At 44.3% G+C, this 20,617-nt stretch overlaps 1 protein-coding gene across 2 annotated transcripts in view; it reads right to left on the minus strand.

The window, feature by feature from the left end:
• Positions 1-205: 205 nt before the first annotated feature.
• LOC132390103 (receptor activity-modifying protein 2-like) overlaps positions 206-20,617 on the minus strand; it is a 165,330-nt gene continuing 144,918 nt past the window's right edge. For both annotated transcript variants that reach the window (XM_059962698.1, XM_059962697.1), the window contains one exon: positions 206-966. In XM_059962698.1, the coding sequence (XP_059818681.1) occupies positions 702-966 (265 nt within the window). In that variant the 3' untranslated portion in view covers positions 206-701. The remainder of the gene's footprint in view (positions 967-20,617) is intronic.

The following is a 20,617-nucleotide window of genomic DNA, read 5'->3' on the forward strand; positions in this document are numbered from 1 at the left end:
CTCTCGGGAGCGATGGAGGATGAGAGGAGACTTGATAGAGGTATCCAAGATGATAAGAGGCGCAGATCGAGTGTGGACAGTCAGAGATTTTGTCCCGGGTTGGGAGGGGGCATCACTTTACACAGACTAGTGGGTGTGTGGAACGCCCTGCCGGGGGTAGAGGTGCAGGCAGACAGATTAGGGACATTTAAGAGACCCTGAGACAGGCAGGTGGAAGGTTAACTCAAAGCAAAGGGTGGGGTGGGGGGGGGCAAACGTTGTGGGACGAGAGGATCAATATTCTGTGAAGGGTGGGGGGGGGCAAACGTTGTGGGACGAGAGGATCAATATTCTGTGAAGGGTGGGGGGGGGCAAACGTTGTGGAACGAGAGGATCAATATTCTGTGAAGGGTGGGGGGGCAAACGTTGTGGGACGAGAGGATCAATATTCTGTGAAGGGTGGGGGGGGGCAAACGTTGTGGGACGAGAGGATCAATATTCTGTGAAGGGTGGGGGGGCAAACGTTGTGGAACGAGAGGATCAATATTCTGTGAAGGGTGGGGGGGCAAACGTTGTGGGGCAAGAGGACCAATGTTCTGTGAAGGGTGGGGGGGGCAAACGTTGTGGGACGAGAGGATCAATATTCTGTGAAGGGTGGGGGGGCAAACGTTGAGGGACAAGAGGATCAATGTTCTGCGAAGGTGAAGGATGGGGGGGGGGTCCTATTTCTTGACGTGGCTCTCATTGATCTTGCTGCACCAGACAACCAGGGTGACGATGATGGGAATGATCCCGATGGGCGCCAGGGTCAGACCCAGCACGGTGACGTACGGAGGGTCAGACAGCAGCGGCGCAAACTCCCTCAGGCAGGAATGGAAGAAATAGTGATGGACCTCGACGAACATCGACTCGCCAAATTCATTCGGCCAGTAAAGGCCGATATGTTCCAACAATCGCTCGGTGCAGTGGGTCAGGTCACTGTAGGGTCTGTGGGGAAAGAGAAGAGGTGAATGGAACACTAGATTAAATAGAGACTCTACAGACACACACTGACCCTCACCCTGAATAAACAGAGACTCCCTACAGTTACACAGTGAGTGACCCTCACCCTGAATAAACAGTGACTCTGTACAGTTACACAGTGAGTGACCCTCACTCTGAATAAACAGTGACTCTGTACAGTTAAACAGTGAGTGACCGTCACTCTGAATAAACAGTGACTCTGTACAGTTACACTGTGAGTGACCCTCACCCTGAATAAACAGTGATTCTGTACAGTTAAACAGTCAGTGAAAGTCTCTCTGAATAAACAGTGCCTCTGAACAGTTGCACAGTTAGTGACCCTCACTCTGAATAAACAGTGACTCTGTACAGTTACACAGTGAGTGACCCTCACACTGAATAAACAGAGACTCTGTACAGTTACACAGTGAGTGACCCTCAATCTGAATAAACAGTGACTCTGTACAGTTACACTGTGAGTGACCCTCACCCTGAATAAACAGTGATTCTGTACAGTTAAACAGTCAGTGAAAGTCTCTCTGAATAAACAGTGACTCTGTACAGTTACACAGTGAGTGACCCTCACACTGAATAAACAGTGACTCTGTACAGTTACACAGTGAGTGACCCTCACCCTGAATAAACAGCGACTCTGTACAGTTACACAGTGATTGACCCTCACCCTGAATAAACAGTGCCTCTGTACAGTTACACAGTCAGTGACCCTCTCTCTGAATAAACAGTGACTCTGTACAGTTACACAGTGATTGACCCTGAACCTGAATAAACAGTGACTCTGTACAGTTACACAGTGATTGACCCTCACTCTGAATAAACAGTGCCTCTATACAGTTACACAGTCAGTGACCCTCACTTTGAATAAACAGTGACTCTGTACAGTTACACAGTGATTGACCCTGACCCTGAATAAACAGAGACGCTGTACAGTTGCACAGTGAGTGACCCTCACTCTGAATAAAGAGTCTGTACAGTTACACGGTGAATGACCCTCACCCTGAATAAACAGTGACTCTGTACAGTTACAAAGTGAGGGACCATCACCCTGAATAAACAGAGACTCTATACAGTTACACATTGAGTGACCCTCACTCTGAATAAAGACTCTGTACAGTTACACAGTGATTGACCCTGACCCTGAATAAACAGTGACTCTGTACAGTTACACAGTGATTGACCCTCACTCTGAATAAACAGTGCCTCTGTACAGTGACACAGTCAGTGACCCTCTCTCTGAATAAACAGTGACTCTGTACAGTTACACAGTGATTGACCCTGACCCTGAATAAGCAGTGACTCTGTACAGTTACACTGTGAGTGACCCTCACCCTGAATAAACAGTGATTCTGTACAGTTAAACAGTCAGTGAAAGTCTCTCTGAATAAACAGTGCCTCTGTACAGTTGCACAGTTAGTGACCCTCACTCTGAATAAACAGTGACTCTGTACAGTTACACAGTGAGTGACCCTCACACTGAATAAACAGAGACTCTGTACAGTTACACAGTGAGTGACCCTCAATCTGAATAAACAGTGACTCTGTACAGTTACACTGTGAGTGACCCTCACCCTGAATAAACAGTGACTCTGTACAGTTACACAGTCAGTGACCCTCACTCTGAACACACAGTGACTCTGTACAGTTACACAGTGAGTGACCATCACCCTAAATAAACAGAGACGCTGTACAGTTGCACAGTGAGTGACCCTCACTCTGAATAAAGAGTCTGTACAGTTACACAGTGAATGACCCTCACCCTGAATAAACAGTGACTCTGTACAGTTACACAGTGAGTGACCATCACCCTGAATAAACAGAGACTCTATACAGTTACACATTGAGTGACCCTCACTCTGAATAAAGACTCTGTACAGTTACACAGTGATTGACCCTGACCCTGAATAAACAGTGACTCTGTACAGTTACACAGTGATTGACCCTCACTCTGAATAAACAGTGCCTCTGTACAGTTACACAGTCAGTGACCCTCTCTCTGAATAAACAGTGACTCTGTACAGTTACACAGTGATTGACCCTGACCTTGAATAAGCAGTGACTCTGTACAGTTACATTGTGAGTGACCCTAACCCTGAATAAACAGTGATTCTGTACAGTTAAACAGTCAGTGAAAGTCTCTCTGAATAAACATTGCCTCTGTACAGTTGCACAGTTAGTGACCCTCACTCTGAATAAACAGTGACTCTGTACAGTTACACAGTGAGTGACCCTCACACTGAATAAACAGAGACTCTGTACAGTTACACAGTGAGTGACCCTCAATCTGAATAAACAGTGACTCTGTACAGTTACACTGTGAGTGACCCTCACACTGAATAAACAGTGACTCTGTACAGTTACACAGTGAGTGACCCTCACTCTGAATAAATAGTGAATCTGTACAGTTACACAGTGAGTGACCCTCACTCTGAATAAACAGTGACTCTGTACAGTTACACAGTGATTGAACCTGACCCTGAATAAACAGTGACTCTGTACAGTTACACAGTGAGTGACCCTCACACTGAATAAACAGTGACTCTGTACAGTTACACAGTGAGTGACCCTCACCCTGAATTAACAGTGACTCTGTACAGTTACACAGTCAGTGACCCTCACTCTGAACACACAGTGACTCTGTACAGTTACACAGTCAGTGAACCTCTCTGAATAAACAGTGACTCTGTACAATTACACAGTGATTGACCCTCACCCTGAATAAACAGTGACTCTGTACAGTTACACAGTGAGTGACCATCACCCTGAATAAACAGAGACTCTGTACAGTTACACAGTGAGTGACCCTCACCCTGAATAATCAGTGACTCTATACAGTTACACATTGAGTGACCCTGACCCTGAATAAACAGTGACTCTGTACAGTTACACAGCGATTGACCCTCACTCTGAATAAACAGTGACTCTGTACAGTTGCACAGTCAGTGACCCTCTCTCTGAATAAACAGTGACTCTGTACAGTTACACAGTGATTGACCCTGACCCTGAATAAACAGTGACTCTGTACAGTTACACAGTGATTGACCCTCACCCTGAATAAACAGTGACTCTGTACAGTTACACAGTGAGTGACCCTCACTCTGAATAAACAGTGACTCTCTACAGTCACACAGTGAGTGACCCTGACCCTGAATAAACAGAGACTCTGTACAGTTGCACAGTGAGTGACCGTCACTCAGAATAAAGAGTGACTCTGTACAGTTACACAGTGAGTGATCGGCACACTGAATAAACACTGACTCTGTACAGTTACACAGTGAGTGACACTCACCCTGAACAAACGGAGACTCTGTACAGTTACACAGTGAGTGACCATCACCCTGAATAAACAGAGACGCTGTACAGTTACACAGTGAGTGACCCTCACTCTGAATAAAGACTCTGTACAGTTACACAGTGATTGATCCTCACCCTGAATAAACAGTGACTCTGTACAGTTACACAGTCAGTGACCCTCACTCTGAACACACAGTGACTCTGTACAGTTACACAGTGAGTGACCATCACCCTGAATAAACAGAGACGCTGTACAGTTGCACAGTGAGTGACCCTCACTCTGAATAAAGAGTCTGTACAGTTACACAGTGAATGACCCTCACCCTGAATAAACAGTGACTCTGTACAGTTACAAAGTGAGTGACCATCACCCTGAATAAACAGAGACTCTATACAGTTACACATTGAGTGACCCTCACTCTGAATAAAGACTCTGTACAGTTACACAGTGATTGACCCTCTCTCTGAATAAACAGTGACTCTGTACAGTTACACAGTGATTGACCCTGACCCTGAATAAGCAGTGACTCTGTACAGTTACACTGTGAGTGACCGTCTCTCTGAATAAACAGTGACTCTGTACAGTTACACAGTGAGTGACCCTCACCCTGAATAAACAGTGACTCTGTACAGTTACACAGTCAGTGACCCTCACTCTGAACACACAGAGACTCTGTACAGTTACACAGTCAGTGAACCTCTCTGAATAAACAGTGACTCTGTACAATTACACAGTGATTGACCCTCACCCTGAATAAACAGTGACTCTGTACAGTTACACAGTGAGTGACCATCACCCTGAATAAACAGAGACTCTATACAGTTACACATTGAGTGACCCTCACTCTGAATAAAGACCCTGTACAGTTACACAGTGATTGACCCTCACCCTGAATAAACAGTGCCTCTGTACAGTTACACAGTCAGTGACCCTCTCTCTGAATAAACAGTGACTCTGTACAGTTACACAGTGATTGACCCTCACCCTGAATAAACAGTGACTCTGTACAGTGGCACAGTGAGTGACCGTCACTCAGAATAAAGAGTGACTCTGTACAGTTGCACAGTCAGTGACCCTCACTCTGAACACACAGTGACTCTGTACAGTTACACAGTCAGTGAACCTCTCTGAATAAACAGTGACTCTGTACAATTACACAGTGATTGACCCTCACCCTGAATAAACAGTGACTCTGTACAGTTGCACAGTGAGTGACCGTCACTCAGAATAAAGAGTGACTCTGTACAGTTACACAGTGAGTGAGCGGCACACTGAATAAACAGTGACTCTGTACAGTTACACAGTGAGTGACCATCACCCTGAATAAACAGAGACGCTGTACAGTTACACAGTGAGTGACCCTCACTCTGAATAAAGACTCTGTACAGTTACACAGTGATTGATCCTCACCCTGTATAAACAGTGCCTCTGTACAGTTACACAGTCAGTGACGCTCACTCTGAATAAACAGTGATTCTGTACAGTTACACAGTCAGTGACCCTCACCCTGAATAAACAGAGACTCTGTACAGTTGCACAGTGAGTGACAGTCACTCTGAATAAACAGTGAATCTGTACAGTTACACAGTGAGTGACCCTCACCCTGAATAAACAGAGACACTGTACAGTTACACAGTGAGTGACTCTCAATCTGAATAAACAGTGACTCTGTACAGTTACACAGAGAGTGACCCTCACCCTGAATAAACAGTGACTCTGTACAGATACACAGTCAGTGACCCTCACTCTGAACACACAGTGACTCTGTACAGTTACACAGTGAGTGACCATCACCCTGAATAAACAGAGACGCTGTACAGTTGCACAGTGAGTGACCCTCACTCTGAATAAAGAGTCTGTACAGTTACACAGTGAATGACCCTCACCCTGAATAAACAGTGACTCTGTACAGTTACACAGAGAGTGACTCTCACGCTGAATAAACAGTGACTCTGTACAGTTACACAGTGAGTGACCATCACCCTGAATAAACAGAGACTCTATACAGTTACTCATTGAGTGACCCTCACTCTGAATAAAGACTCTGTACAGTTACACAGTGATTGACCCTGACCCTGAATAAACAGTGACTCTGTACAGTTACACAGAGAGTGACTCTCACGCTGAATAAACAGTGACTCTGTACAGTTACACAGTGAGTGACCATCACCCTGAATAAACAGAGACTCTATACAGTTACTCATTGAGTGACCCTCACTCTGAATAAAGACTCTGTACAGTTACACAGTGATTGACCCTGACCCTGAATAAACAGTGACTCTGTACAGTTACACAGTCAGTGACCCTCTCTCTGAATAAACAGTGACTCTATACAGTTACACAGTCAGTGACCCTCACTTTGAATAAACAGTGACTCTGTACAGTTACACAGTCAGTGACCCTCTCTCTGAATAAACAGTGACTCTGTACAGTTACACAGTGATTGACCCTGACCCTGAATAAACAGGGACTCTGTACAGTTACACAGTGATTGACCCTCACCCTGAATAAACAGTGACTCTGTACAGTTACACAGTGATTGACCCTCACTCTGAATAAACAGTGCCTCTATACAGTTACACAGTCAGTGACCCTCACTTTGAATGAACAGTGACTCTGTACAGTTACACAGTCAGTGACTCTCAACCTGAATAAGCAGTAACTCTGTACAGTTACACAGTGAGTGACCCTCACCCTGAATAAACAGAGACACTGTACAGTTACACAGTGAGTGACTCTCAATCTGAATAAACAGTGACTCTGTACAGTTACACAGAGAGTGACCCTCACCCTGAATAAACAGTGACTCTGTACAGATACACAGTCAGTGACCCTCACTCTGAACACACAGTGACTCTGTACAGTTACACAGTGAGTGACCATCACCCTGAATAAACAGAGACGCTGTACAGTTGCACAGTGAGTGACCCTCACTCTGAATAAAGAGTCTGTACAGTTACACAGTGAATGACCCTCACCCTGAATAAACAGTGACTCTGTACAGTTACACAGAGAGTGACTCTCACGCTGAATAAACAGTGACTCTGTACAGTTACACAGTGAGTGACCATCACCCTGAATAAACAGAGACTCTATACAGTTACTCATTGAGTGACCCTCACTCTGAATAAAGACTCTGTACAGTTACACAGTGATTGACCCTGACCCTGAATAAACAGGGACTCTGTACAGTTACACAGTGATTGACCCTCACCCTGAATAAACAGTGACTCTGTACAGTTACACAGTGATTGACCCTCACTCTGAATAAACAGTGCCTCTATACAGTTACACAGTCAGTGACCCTCACTTTGAATGAACAGTGACTCTGTACAGTTACACAGTCAGTGACCCTCTCTCTGAATAAACAGTGACTCTGTACATTTACACAGTGATTGACCCTGACCCTGAATAAACAGGGACTCTGTAGTTACACAGTGATTGACCCTCACCCTGAATAAACTGTGACTCTGTACAGTTACACAGTGAGTGACCCTCACTCTGAATAAACAGTGACGCTCTACAGTCACACAGTGAGTGACCCTGACCCTGAATAAATAGAGACTCTGTACAGTTGCACAGTGAGTGACCGTCACTCAGAATAAAGAGTGACTCTGTACAGTTACACAGTGAGTGATCGGCACACTGAATAAACCGTGACTCTGTACAGTTACACAGTGAGTGACCCTCACCCTGAACAAACGGAGACTCTGTACAGTTACACAGTGGGTGACCATCACCCTGAATAAACAGAGACGCTGTACAGTTACACAGTGAGTGACCCTCACTCTGAACAAAGACTCTGTACAGTTACACAGTGATTGATCCGCACCCTGTATAAACAGTGCCTCTGTACAGTTACACAGTGAGTGACCATCACCCTGAATAAACAGAGACTCTATACAGTTACTCATTGAGTGACCCTCACTCTGAATAAAGACTCTGTACAGTTACACAGTGATTGACCCTGACCCTGAATAAACAGTGACTCTGTACAGTTACACAGAGAGTGACTCTCACGCTGAATAAACAGTGACTCTGTACAGTTACACAGTGAGTGACCATCACCCTGAATAAACAGAGACTCTATACAGTTACTCATTGAGTGACCCTCACTCTGAATAAAGACTCTGTACAGTTACACAGTGATTGACCCTGACCCTGAATAAACAGTGACTCTGTACAGTTACACAGTCAGTGACCCTCTCTCTGAATAAACAGTGACTCTATACAGTTACACAGTCAGTGACCCTCACTTTGAATAAACAGTGACTCTGTACAGTTACACAGTCAGTGACCCTCTCTCTGAATAAACAGTGACTCTGTACAGTTACACAGTGATTGACCCTGACCCTGAATAAACAGGGACTCTGTACAGTTACACAGTGATTGACCCTCACCCTGAATAAACAGTGACTCTGTACAGTTACACAGTGATTGACCCTCACTCTGAATAAACAGTGCCTCTATACAGTTACACAGTCAGTGACCCTCACTTTGAATGAACAGTGACTCTGTACAGTTACACAGTCAGTGACTCTCAACCTGAATAAGCAGTAACTCTGTACAGTTACACAGTGAGTGACCCTCACCCTGAATAAACAGAGACACTGTACAGTTACACAGTGAGTGACTCTCAATCTGAATAAACAGTGACTCTGTACAGTTACACAGAGAGTGACCCTCACCCTGAATAAACAGTGACTCTGTACAGATACACAGTCAGTGACCCTCACTCTGAACACACAGTGACTCTGTACAGTTACACAGTGAGTGACCATCACCCTGAATAAACAGAGACGCTGTACAGTTGCACAGTGAGTGACCCTCACTCTGAATAAAGAGTCTGTACAGTTACACAGTGAATGACCCTCACCCTGAATAAACAGTGACTCTGTACAGTTACACAGAGAGTGACTCTCACGCTGAATAAACAGTGACTCTGTACAGTTACACAGTGAGTGACCATCACCCTGAATAAACAGAGACTCTATACAGTTACTCATTGAGTGACCCTCACTCTGAATAAAGACTCTGTACAGTTACACAGTGATTGACCCTGACCCTGAATAAACAGGGACTCTGTACAGTTACACAGTGATTGACCCTCACCCTGAATAAACAGTGACTCTATACAGTTACTCATTGAGTGACCCTCACTCTGAATAAAGACTCTGTACAGTTACACAGTGATTGACCCTGACCCTGAATAAACAGTGACTCTGTACAGTTACACAGTCAGTGACCCTCTCTCTGAATAAACAGTGACTCTATACAGTTACACAGTCAGTGACCCTCACTTTGAATAAACAGTGACTCTGTACAGTTACACAGTCAGTGACCCTCTCTCTGAATAAACAGTGACTCTGTACAGTTACACAGTGATTGACCCTGACCCTGAATAAACAGGGACTCTGTACAGTTACACAGTGATTGACCCTCACCCTGAATAAACAGTGACTCTGTACAGTTACACAGTGATTGACCCTCACTCTGAATAAACAGTGCCTCTATACAGTTACACAGTCAGTGACCCTCACTTTGAATGAACAGTGACTCTGTACAGTTACACAGTCAGTGACTCTCAACCTGAATAAGCAGTAACTCTGTACAGTTACACAGTGAGTGACCCTCACCCTGAATAAACAGAGACACTGTACAGTTACACAGTGAGTGACTCTCAATCTGAATAAACAGTGACTCTGTACAGTTACACAGAGAGTGACCCTCACCCTGAATAAACAGTGACTCTGTACAGATACACAGTCAGTGACCCTCACTCTGAACACACAGTGACTCTGTACAGTTACACAGTGAGTGACCATCACCCTGAATAAACAGAGACGCTGTACAGTTGCACAGTGAGTGACCCTCACTCTGAATAAAGAGTCTGTACAGTTACACAGTGAATGACCCTCACCCTGAATAAACAGTGACTCTGTACAGTTACACAGAGAGTGACTCTCACGCTGAATAAACAGTGACTCTGTACAGTTACACAGTGAGTGACCATCACCCTGAATAAACAGAGACTCTATACAGTTACTCATTGAGTGACCCTCACTCTGAATAAAGACTCTGTACAGTTACACAGTGATTGACCCTGACCCTGAATAAACAGGGACTCTGTACAGTTACACAGTGATTGACCCTCACCCTGAATAAACAGTGACTCTATACAGTTACTCATTGAGTGACCCTCACTCTGAATAAAGACTCTGTACAGTTACACAGTGATTGACCCTGACCCTGAATAAACAGTGACTCTGTACAGTTACACAGTCAGTGACCCTCTCTCTGAATAAACAGTGACTCTATACAGTTACACAGTCAGTGACCCTCACTTTGAATAAACAGTGACTCTGTACAGTTACACAGTCAGTGACCCTCTCTCTGAATAAACAGTGACTCTGTACAGTTACACAGTGATTGACCCTGACCCTGAATAAACAGGGACTCTGTACAGTTACACAGTGATTGACCCTCACCCTGAATAAACAGTGACTCTGTACAGTTACACAGTGATTGACCCTCACTCTGAATAAACAGTGACTCTGTACAGTTACACAGTCAGTGACTCTCAACCTGAATAAGCAGTAACTCTGTACAGTTACACAGTGAGTGACCCTCACCCTGAATAAACAGAGACACTGTACAGTTACACAGTGAGTGACTCTCAATCTGAATAAACAGTGACTCTGTACAGTTACACAGAGAGTGACCCTCACCCTGAATAAACAGTGACTCTGTACAGATACACAGTCAGTGACCCTCACTCTGAACACACAGTGACTCTGTACAGTTACACAGTGAGTGACCATCACCCTGAATAAACAGAGACGCTGTACAGTTGCACAGTGAGTGACCCTCACTCTGAATAAAGAGTCTGTACAGTTACACAGTGAATGACCCTCACCCTGAATAAACAGTGACTCTGTACAGTTACACAGAGAGTGATTCTCACGCTGAATAAACAGTGACTCTGTACAGTTACACAGTGAGTGACCATCACCCTGAATAAACAGAGACTCTATACAGTTACTCATTGAGTGACCCTCACTCTGAATAAAGACTCTGTACAGTTACACAGTGATTGACCCTGACCCTGAATAAACAGGGACTCTGTACAGTTACACAGTGATTGACCCTCACCCTGAATAAACAGTGACTCTGTACAGTTACACAGTGATTGACCCTCACTCTGAATAAACAGTGCCTCTATACAGTTACACAGTCAGTGACCCTCACTTTGAATGAACAGTGACTCTGTACAGTTACACAGTCAGTGACCCTCTCTCTGAATAAACAGTGACTCTGTACATTTACACAGTGATTGACCCTGACCCTGAATAAACAGGGACTCTGTAGTTACACAGTGATTGACCCTCACCCTGAATAAACTGTGACTCTGTACAGTTACACAGTGAGTGACCCTCACTCTGAATAAACAGTGACGCTCTACAGTCACACAGTGAGTGACCCTGACCCTGAATAAATAGAGACTCTGTACAGTTGCACAGTGAGTGACCGTCACTCAGAATAAAGAGTGACTCTGTACAGTTACACAGTGAGTGATCGGCACACTGAATAAACCGTGACTCTGTACAGTTACACAGTGAGTGACCCTCACCCTGAACAAACGGAGACTCTGTACAGTTACACAGTGGGTGACCATCACCCTGAATAAACAGAGACGCTGTACAGTTACACAGTGAGTGACCCTCACTCTGAACAAAGACTCTGTACAGTTACACAGTGATTGATCCGCACCCTGTATAAACAGTGCCTCTGTACAGTTACACAGTGAGTGACCATCACCCTGAATAAACAGAGACTCTATACAGTTACTCATTGAGTGACCCTCACTCTGAATAAAGACTCTGTACAGTTACACAGTGATTGACCCTGACCCTGAATAAACAGTGACTCTGTACAGTTACACAGAGAGTGACTCTCACGCTGAATAAACAGTGACTCTGTACAGTTACACAGTGAGTGACCATCACCCTGAATAAACAGAGACTCTATACAGTTACTCATTGAGTGACCCTCACTCTGAATAAAGACTCTGTACAGTTACACAGTGATTGACCCTGACCCTGAATAAACAGTGACTCTGTACAGTTACACAGTCAGTGACCCTCTCTCTGAATAAACAGTGACTCTATACAGTTACACAGTCAGTGACCCTCACTTTGAATAAACAGTGACTCTGTACAGTTACACAGTCAGTGACCCTCTCTCTGAATAAACAGTGACTCTGTACAGTTACACAGTGATTGACCCTGACCCTGAATAAACAGGGACTCTGTACAGTTACACAGTGATTGACCCTCACCCTGAATAAACAGTGACTCTGTACAGTTACACAGTGATTGACCCTCACTCTGAATAAACAGTGCCTCTATACAGTTACACAGTCAGTGACCCTCACTTTGAATGAACAGTGACTCTGTACAGTTACACAGTCAGTGACTCTCAACCTGAATAAGCAGTAACTCTGTACAGTTACACAGTGAGTGACTCTCAATCTGAATAAACAGTGACTCTGTACAGTTACACAGAGAGTGACCCTCACCCTGAATAAACAGTGACTCTGTACAGATACACAGTCAGTGACCCTCACTCTGAACACACAGTGACTCTGTACAGTTACACAGTGAGTGACCATCACCCTGAATAAACAGAGACGCTGTACAGTTGCACAGTGAGTGACCCTCACTCTGAATAAAGAGTCTGTACAGTTACACAGTGAATGACCCTCACCCTGAATAAACAGTGACTCTGTACAGTTACACAGAGAGTGACTCTCACGCTGAATAAACAGTGACTCTGTACAGTTACACAGTGAGTGACCATCACCCTGAATAAACAGAGACTCTATACAGTTACTCATTGAGTGACCCTCACTCTGAATAAAGACTCTGTACAGTTACACAGTGATTGACCCTGACCCTGAATAAACAGGGACTCTGTACAGTTACACAGTGATTGACCCTCACCCTGAATAAACAGTGACTCTGTACAGTTACACAGTGATTGACCCTCACTCTGAATAAACAGTGCCTCTATACAGTTACACAGTCAGTGACCCTCACTTTGAATGAACAGTGACTCTGTACAGTTACACAGTCAGTGACCCTCTCTCTGAATAAACAGTGACTCTGTACATTTACACAGTGATTGACCCTGACCCTGAATAAACAGGGACTCTGTAGTTACACAGTGATTGACCCTCACCCTGAATAAACTGTGACTCTGTACAGTTACACAGTGAGTGACCCTCACTCTGAATAAACAGTGACGCTCTACAGTCACACAGTGAGTGACCCTGACCCTGAATAAATAGAGACTCTGTACAGTTGCACAGTGAGTGACCGTCACTCAGAATAAAGAGTGACTCTGTACAGTTACACAGTGAGTGATCGGCACACTGAATAAACCGTCTGTACAGTTACACAGTGAGTGACCCTCACCCTGAACAAACGGAGACTCTGTACAGTTACACAGTGGGTGACCATCACCCTGAATAAACAGAGACGCTGTACAGTTACACAGTGAGTGACCCTCACTCTGAACAAAGACTCTGTACAGTTACACAGTGATTGATCCGCACCCTGTATAAACAGTGCCTCTGTACAGTTACACAGTCAGTGACCCTCACTCTGAATAAACAGTGACTCTGTACAGTTACACAGTGAGTGACCCTCACACTGAATAAACAGTGATTCTGTACAGTTAAACAGTCAGTGAAAGTCTCTCTGAATAAACAGTGCCTCTGTACAGTTGCACAGTTAGTGACCCTCACTCTGAATAAACAGTGACTCTGTACAGTTACACAGTGATTGAACCTGACCCTGAATAAACAGTGACTCTGTACAGTTACACAGTGACTGACCGTCTCTCTGAATAAACAGTGACTCTGTACAGTTACACAGTGAGTGACCCTCACACTGAATAAACAGTGACTCTGTACAGTTACACAGTGAGTGACCCTCACTCTGAACACACAGTGACTCTGTACAGTTACACAGTCAGTGAACCTCTCTGAATAAACAGTGACTCTGTACAATTACACAGTGATTGTCCCTCACCCTGAATAAACAGTGACTCTGTACAGTTACACAGTGAGTGACCATCACCCTGAATAAACAGAGACTCTATACAGTTACACATTCAGTGACCCTCACTCTGAATAAAGACACTGTACAGTTACACATTGATTGACCCTGACCCTGAATAAACAGTGCCACTGTACAGTTATACAGTCAGTGACCCTCTCTCTGAATAAACAGTGACTCTGTACAGTTACACAGTGATTGACCCTGACCCTGAATAAACAGTGACTCTGTACAGTTACACAGTGACTGACCCTCACTCTGAATAAACAGTGCCTCTATACAGTTACACAGTCAGTGACCCTCACTCTGAATAAACAGTGACTCTCTACAGTCACACAGTGAGTGACCCTGACCCTGAATAAACAGAGACTCTGTACAGTTGCACAGTGAGTGACCGTCACTCAGAATAAAGAGTGACTCTGTACAGTTACACAGTGAGTGATCGGCACACTGAATAAACAGTGACTCTGTACAGTTACACAGTAAGTGACCATCACCCTGAATAAACAGAGACGCTGTACAGTTACACAGTGAGTGACCCTCACTCTGAATAAAGACTCTGTACAGTTACACAGTGATTGATCCTCACCCTGTATAAACAGTGCCTCTGTACAGTTACACAGTCAGTGACCCTCACTCTGAATAAACAGTGATTCTGTACAGTTACACAGTCAGTGACCCTCACCCTGAATAAACAGAGACTCTGTACAGTTGCACAGTGAGTGAGAGTCACTCTGAATAAACAGTGACTCTCTACAGTTACACAGTGAGTGACCCTCAACCTGAATAAGCAGTGACTCTGTACAGTTACACAGTGAGTGACCCTCACCCTGAATAAACAGAGACACTGTACAGTTACACAGTGAGTGACTCTCACTCTGAATAAACAGTGACTCTGTACAGTTACACAGATAGTGACCCTCACCCTGAATAAACAGTGACTCTGTACAGTTACACAGTCAGTGACCATCACCCTGAATAAACAGAGACTCTATACAGTTACACATTCAGTGACCCTCACTCTGAATAAAGACACTGTACAGTTACACATTAATTGACCCTGACCCTGAATAAACAGTGCCTCTGTACAGTTATACAGTCAGTGACCCTCTCTCTGAATAAACAGTGACTCTGTACAGTTACACAGTGATTGACCCTGACCCTGAATAAACAGTGACTCTGTACAGTTACACAGTGATTAACCCTCACTCTGAATAAACAGTGCCTCTATACAGTTACACAGTCAGTGACTCTCAACCTGAATAAGCAGTAACTCTGTACAGTTACACAGTGAGTGACCCTCACCCTGAATAAACAGAGACACTGTACAGTTACACAGTGAGTGACTCTCAATCTGAATAAACAGTGACTCTGTACAGTTACACAGAGAGTGACCCTCACCCTGAATAAACAGTGACTCTGTACAGATACACAGTCAGTGACCCTCACTCTGAACACACAGTGACTCTGTACAGTTACACAGTGAGTGACCATCACCCTGAATAAACAGAGACGCTGTACAGTTGCACAGTGAGTGACCCTCACTCTGAATAAAGAGTCTGTACAGTTACACAGTGAATGACCCTCAACCTGAATAAACAGTGACTCTGTACAGTTACACAGAGAGTGACTCTCACGCTGAATAAACAGTGACTCTGTACAGTTACACAGTGAGTGACCATCACCCTGAATAAACAGAGACTCTATACAGTTACTCATTGAGTGACCCTCACTCTGAATAAAGACTCTGTACAGTTACACAGTGATTGACCCTGACCCTGAATAAACAGGGACTCTGTACAGTTACACAGTGATTGACCCTCACCCTGAATAAACAGTGACTCTGTACAGTTACACAGTGATTGACCCTCACTCTGAATAAACAGTGCCTCTATACAGTTACACAGTCAGTGACCCTCACTTTGAATGAACAGTGACTCTGTACAGTTACACAGTCAGTGACCCTCTCTCTGAATAAACAGTGACTCTGTACATTTACACAGTGATTGACCCTGACCCTGAATAAACAGGGACTCTGTAGTTACACAGTGATTGACCCTCACCCTGAATAAACTGTGACTCTGTACAGTTACACAGTGAGTGACCCTCACTCTGAATAAACAGTGACGCTCTACAGTCACACAGTGAGTGACCCTGACCCTGAATAAATAGAGACTCTGTACAGTTGCACAGTGAGTGACCGTCACTCAGAATAAAGAGTGACTCTGTACAGTTACACAGTGAGTGATCGGCACACTGAATAAACCGTGACTCTGTACAGTTACACAGTGAGTGACCCTCACCCTGAACAAACGGAGACTCTGTACAGTTACACAGTGGGTGACCATCACCCTGAATAAACAGAGACGCTGTACAGTTACACAGTGAGTGACCCTCACTCTGAACAAAGACTCTGTACAGTTACACAGTGATTGATCCGCACCCTGTATAAACAGTGCCTCTGTACAGTTACACAGTCAGTGACCCTCACTCTGAATAAACAGTGACTCTGTACAGTTACACAGTGAGTGACCCTCACACTGAATAAACAGTGATTCTGTACAGTTAAACAGTCAGTGAAAGTCTCTCTGAATAAACAGTGCCTCTGTACAGTTGCACAGTTAGTGACCCTCACTCTGAATAAACAGTGACTCTGTACAGTTACACAGTGATTGAACCTGACCCTGAATAAACAGTGACTCTGTACAGTTACACAGTGACTGACCGTCTCTCTGAATAAACAGTGACTCTGTACAGTTACACAGTGAGTGACCCTCACACTGAATAAACAGTGACTCTGTACAGTTACACAGTGAGTGACCCTCACTCTGAACACACAGTGACTCTGTACAGTTACACAGTCAGTGAACCTCTCTGAATAAACAGTGACTCTGTACAATTACACAGTGATTGACCCTCACCCTGAATAAACAGTGACTCTGTACAGTTACACAGTGAGTGACCATCACCCTGAATAAACAGAGACTCTATACAGTTACACATTCAGTGACCCTCACTCTGAATAAAGACACTGTACAGTTACACATTGATTGACCCTGACCCTGAATAAACAGTGCCACTGTACAGTTATACAGTCAGTGACCCTCTCTCTGAATAAACAGTGACTCTGTACAGTTACACAGTGATTGACCCTGACCCTGAATAAACAGTGACTCTGTACAGTTACACAGTGACTGACCCTCACTCTGAATAAACAGTGCCTCTATACAGTTACACAGTCAGTGACCCTCACTCTGAATAAACAGTGACTCTCTACAGTCACACAGTGAGTGACCCTGACCCTGAATAAACAGAGACTCTGTACAGTTGCACAGTGAGTGACCGTCACTCAGAATAAAGAGTGACTCTGTACAGTTACACAGTGAGTGATCGGCACACTGAATAAACAGTGACTCTGTACAGTTACACAGTGAGTGACCATCACCCTGAATAAACAGAGACGCTGTACAGTTACACAGTGAGTGACCCTCACTCTGAATAAAGACTCTGTACAGTTACACAGTGATTGATCCTCACCCTGTATAAACAGTGCCTCTGTACAGTTACACAGTCAGTGACCCTCACTCTGAATAAACAGTGATTCTGTACAGTTACACAGTCAGTGACCCTCACCCTGAATAAACAGAGACTCTGTACAGTTGCACAGTGAGTGAGAGTCACTCTGAATAAACAGTGACTCTCTACAGTTACACAGTGAGTGACCCTCAACCTGAATAAGCAGTGACTCTGTACAGTTACACAGTGAGTGACCCTCACCCTGAATAAACAGAGACACTGTACAGTTACACAGTGAGTGACTCTCACTCTGAATAAACAGTGACTCTGTACAGTTACACAGATAGTGACCCTCACCCTGAATAAACAGTGACTCTGTACAGTTACACAGTGAGTGACCATCACCCTGAATAAACAGAGACTCTATACAGTTACACATTCAGTGACCCTCACTCTGAATAAAGACACTGTACAGTTACACATTAATTGACCCTGACCCTGAATAAACAGTGCCTCTGTACAGTTATACAGTCAGTGACCCTCTCTCTGAATAAACAGTGACTCTGTACAGTTACACAGTGATTGACCCTGACCCTGAATAAACAGTGACTCTGTACAGTTACACAGTGATTAACCCTCACTCTGAATAAACAGTGCCTCTATACAGTTACACAGTCAGTGACCCTCACTTTGAATAAACAGTGACTCTGTACAGTTACACAGTCAGTGAACCTCTCTCTGAATAAACAGTGACTCTGTACAGTTACACAGTGATTGACCCTGACCCTGAATAAACAGTGCCTCTCTACAGTTATACAGTCAGTGACCCTCTCTCTGAATAAACAGTGACTCTGTACAGTTACACAGTGATTCACCCTGACCCTGAATAAACAGTGACTCTGTACAGTTACACAGTGATTGACCCTCACTCTGAATAAACAGTGCCTCTATACAGTTACACAGTCTGTGACCCTCACTTTGAATAAACAGTGACTCTGTACAGTTGCACAGTCAGTGACCCTCTCTCTGAATAAACAGTGACTCTGTACAGTTACACAGTGATTCACCCTGACCCTGAATAAACAGTGACTCTGTACAGTTACACAGTGATTGACCCTCACTCTGAATAAACAGTGCCTCTATACAGTTACACAGTCTGTGACCCTCACTTTGAATAAACAGTGACTCTGTACAGTTGCACAGTCAGTGACCCTCTCTCTGAATAAACAGTGACTCTGTACAGTTACACAGTGATTGACACTCACCCTGAATAAACAGTGACTCTGTACAGTTACACAGTGAGTGACCCTCACTCTGAATAAACAGTGACTCTCTACAGTCACACAGTGAGTGACCCTGACCCTGAATAAACAGAGACTCTGTACAGTTGCACAGTGAGTGACCGTCACTCAGAATAAAGAGTGACTCTGTACAGTTGCACAGTGAGTGATCGGCACACTGAATAAACAGTGACTCTATACAGTTACATAGTGAGTGACCCTCACCCTGAACAAACGGAGACTCTGTACAGTTACACAGTGAGTGACCATCACCCTGAATAAACAGAGACGCTGTACAGTTACACAGTGAGTGACCCTCACTCTGAATAAAGACTCTGTACAGTTACACAGTGATTGATCCTTACCCTGTATAAACAGTGCCTCTGTACAGTTACACAGTCAGTGACCCTCACTCTGAATAAACAGTGATTCTGTACAGTTACACAGTCAGTGACCCTCACCCTGAATAAACAGAGACTCTGTACAGTTGCACAGTGAGTGAGAGTCACTCTGAATAAAGAGTGACTCTGTACAGTTACACAGTGAGTGACCCTCAACCTGAATAAGCAGTGACTCTGTACAGTTACACAGTGAGTGACTCTCACTCTGAATAAACAGTAACACTGTACAGTTACACAGAGAGTGACCCTCACCCTGAATAAACAGTGACTCTGTACAGTTACACAGTCAGTGACCCTCACTCTGAACACACAGTGACTCTGTACAGTTACACAGTGAGTGACCATCACCCTGAATAAACAGAGACGCTGTACAGTTGCACAGTGAGTGACCCTCACTCTGAATAAAGAGTCTGTACAGTTACACAGTGAATGACCCTCACCCTGAATAAACAGTGACTCTGTACAGTTACACAGTGAGTGACTCTCACGCTGAATAAACAGTGACTCTGTACAGTTACACAGTGAGTGACCATCACCCTGAATAAACAGAGACTCTATACAGTTACTCATTGAGTGACCCTCACTCTGAATAAAGACTCTGTACAGTTACACAGTGATTGACCCTCACCCTGAATAAACAGTGCCTCTGTACAGTTACACAGTCTGTGACCCTCTCTCTGAATAAACAGTGAATCTGTACAGTTACAGTGATTGACCCTCACCCTGAATAAACAGTGAGTCTGTACAGCTACACAGTGAGTGACCCTCACTCTGAATAAACAGTGATTCTGTACAGTTACACAGTCAGTGACCCTCCCTCTGAATAAACAGTGACTCTGTACAGTTACACTGTCAGTGACCCTCACTCTGAACACACAGTGACTCTGTACAGTTACACATTGAGTGACCCACACGCCGAATAAACAGAGACTCTGTACAGTTACACAGTGAGTGACCCTCATTCTGAATAATCAGTGCCTCTGTACAGTTACACAGTCAGTGACCCTC

This window comes from Hypanus sabinus, unplaced genomic scaffold, assembly GCF_030144855.1.
Source record: "Hypanus sabinus isolate sHypSab1 unplaced genomic scaffold, sHypSab1.hap1 scaffold_770, whole genome shotgun sequence".
Taxonomy (NCBI): Eukaryota; Metazoa; Chordata; class Chondrichthyes; order Myliobatiformes; family Dasyatidae; genus Hypanus; species Hypanus sabinus.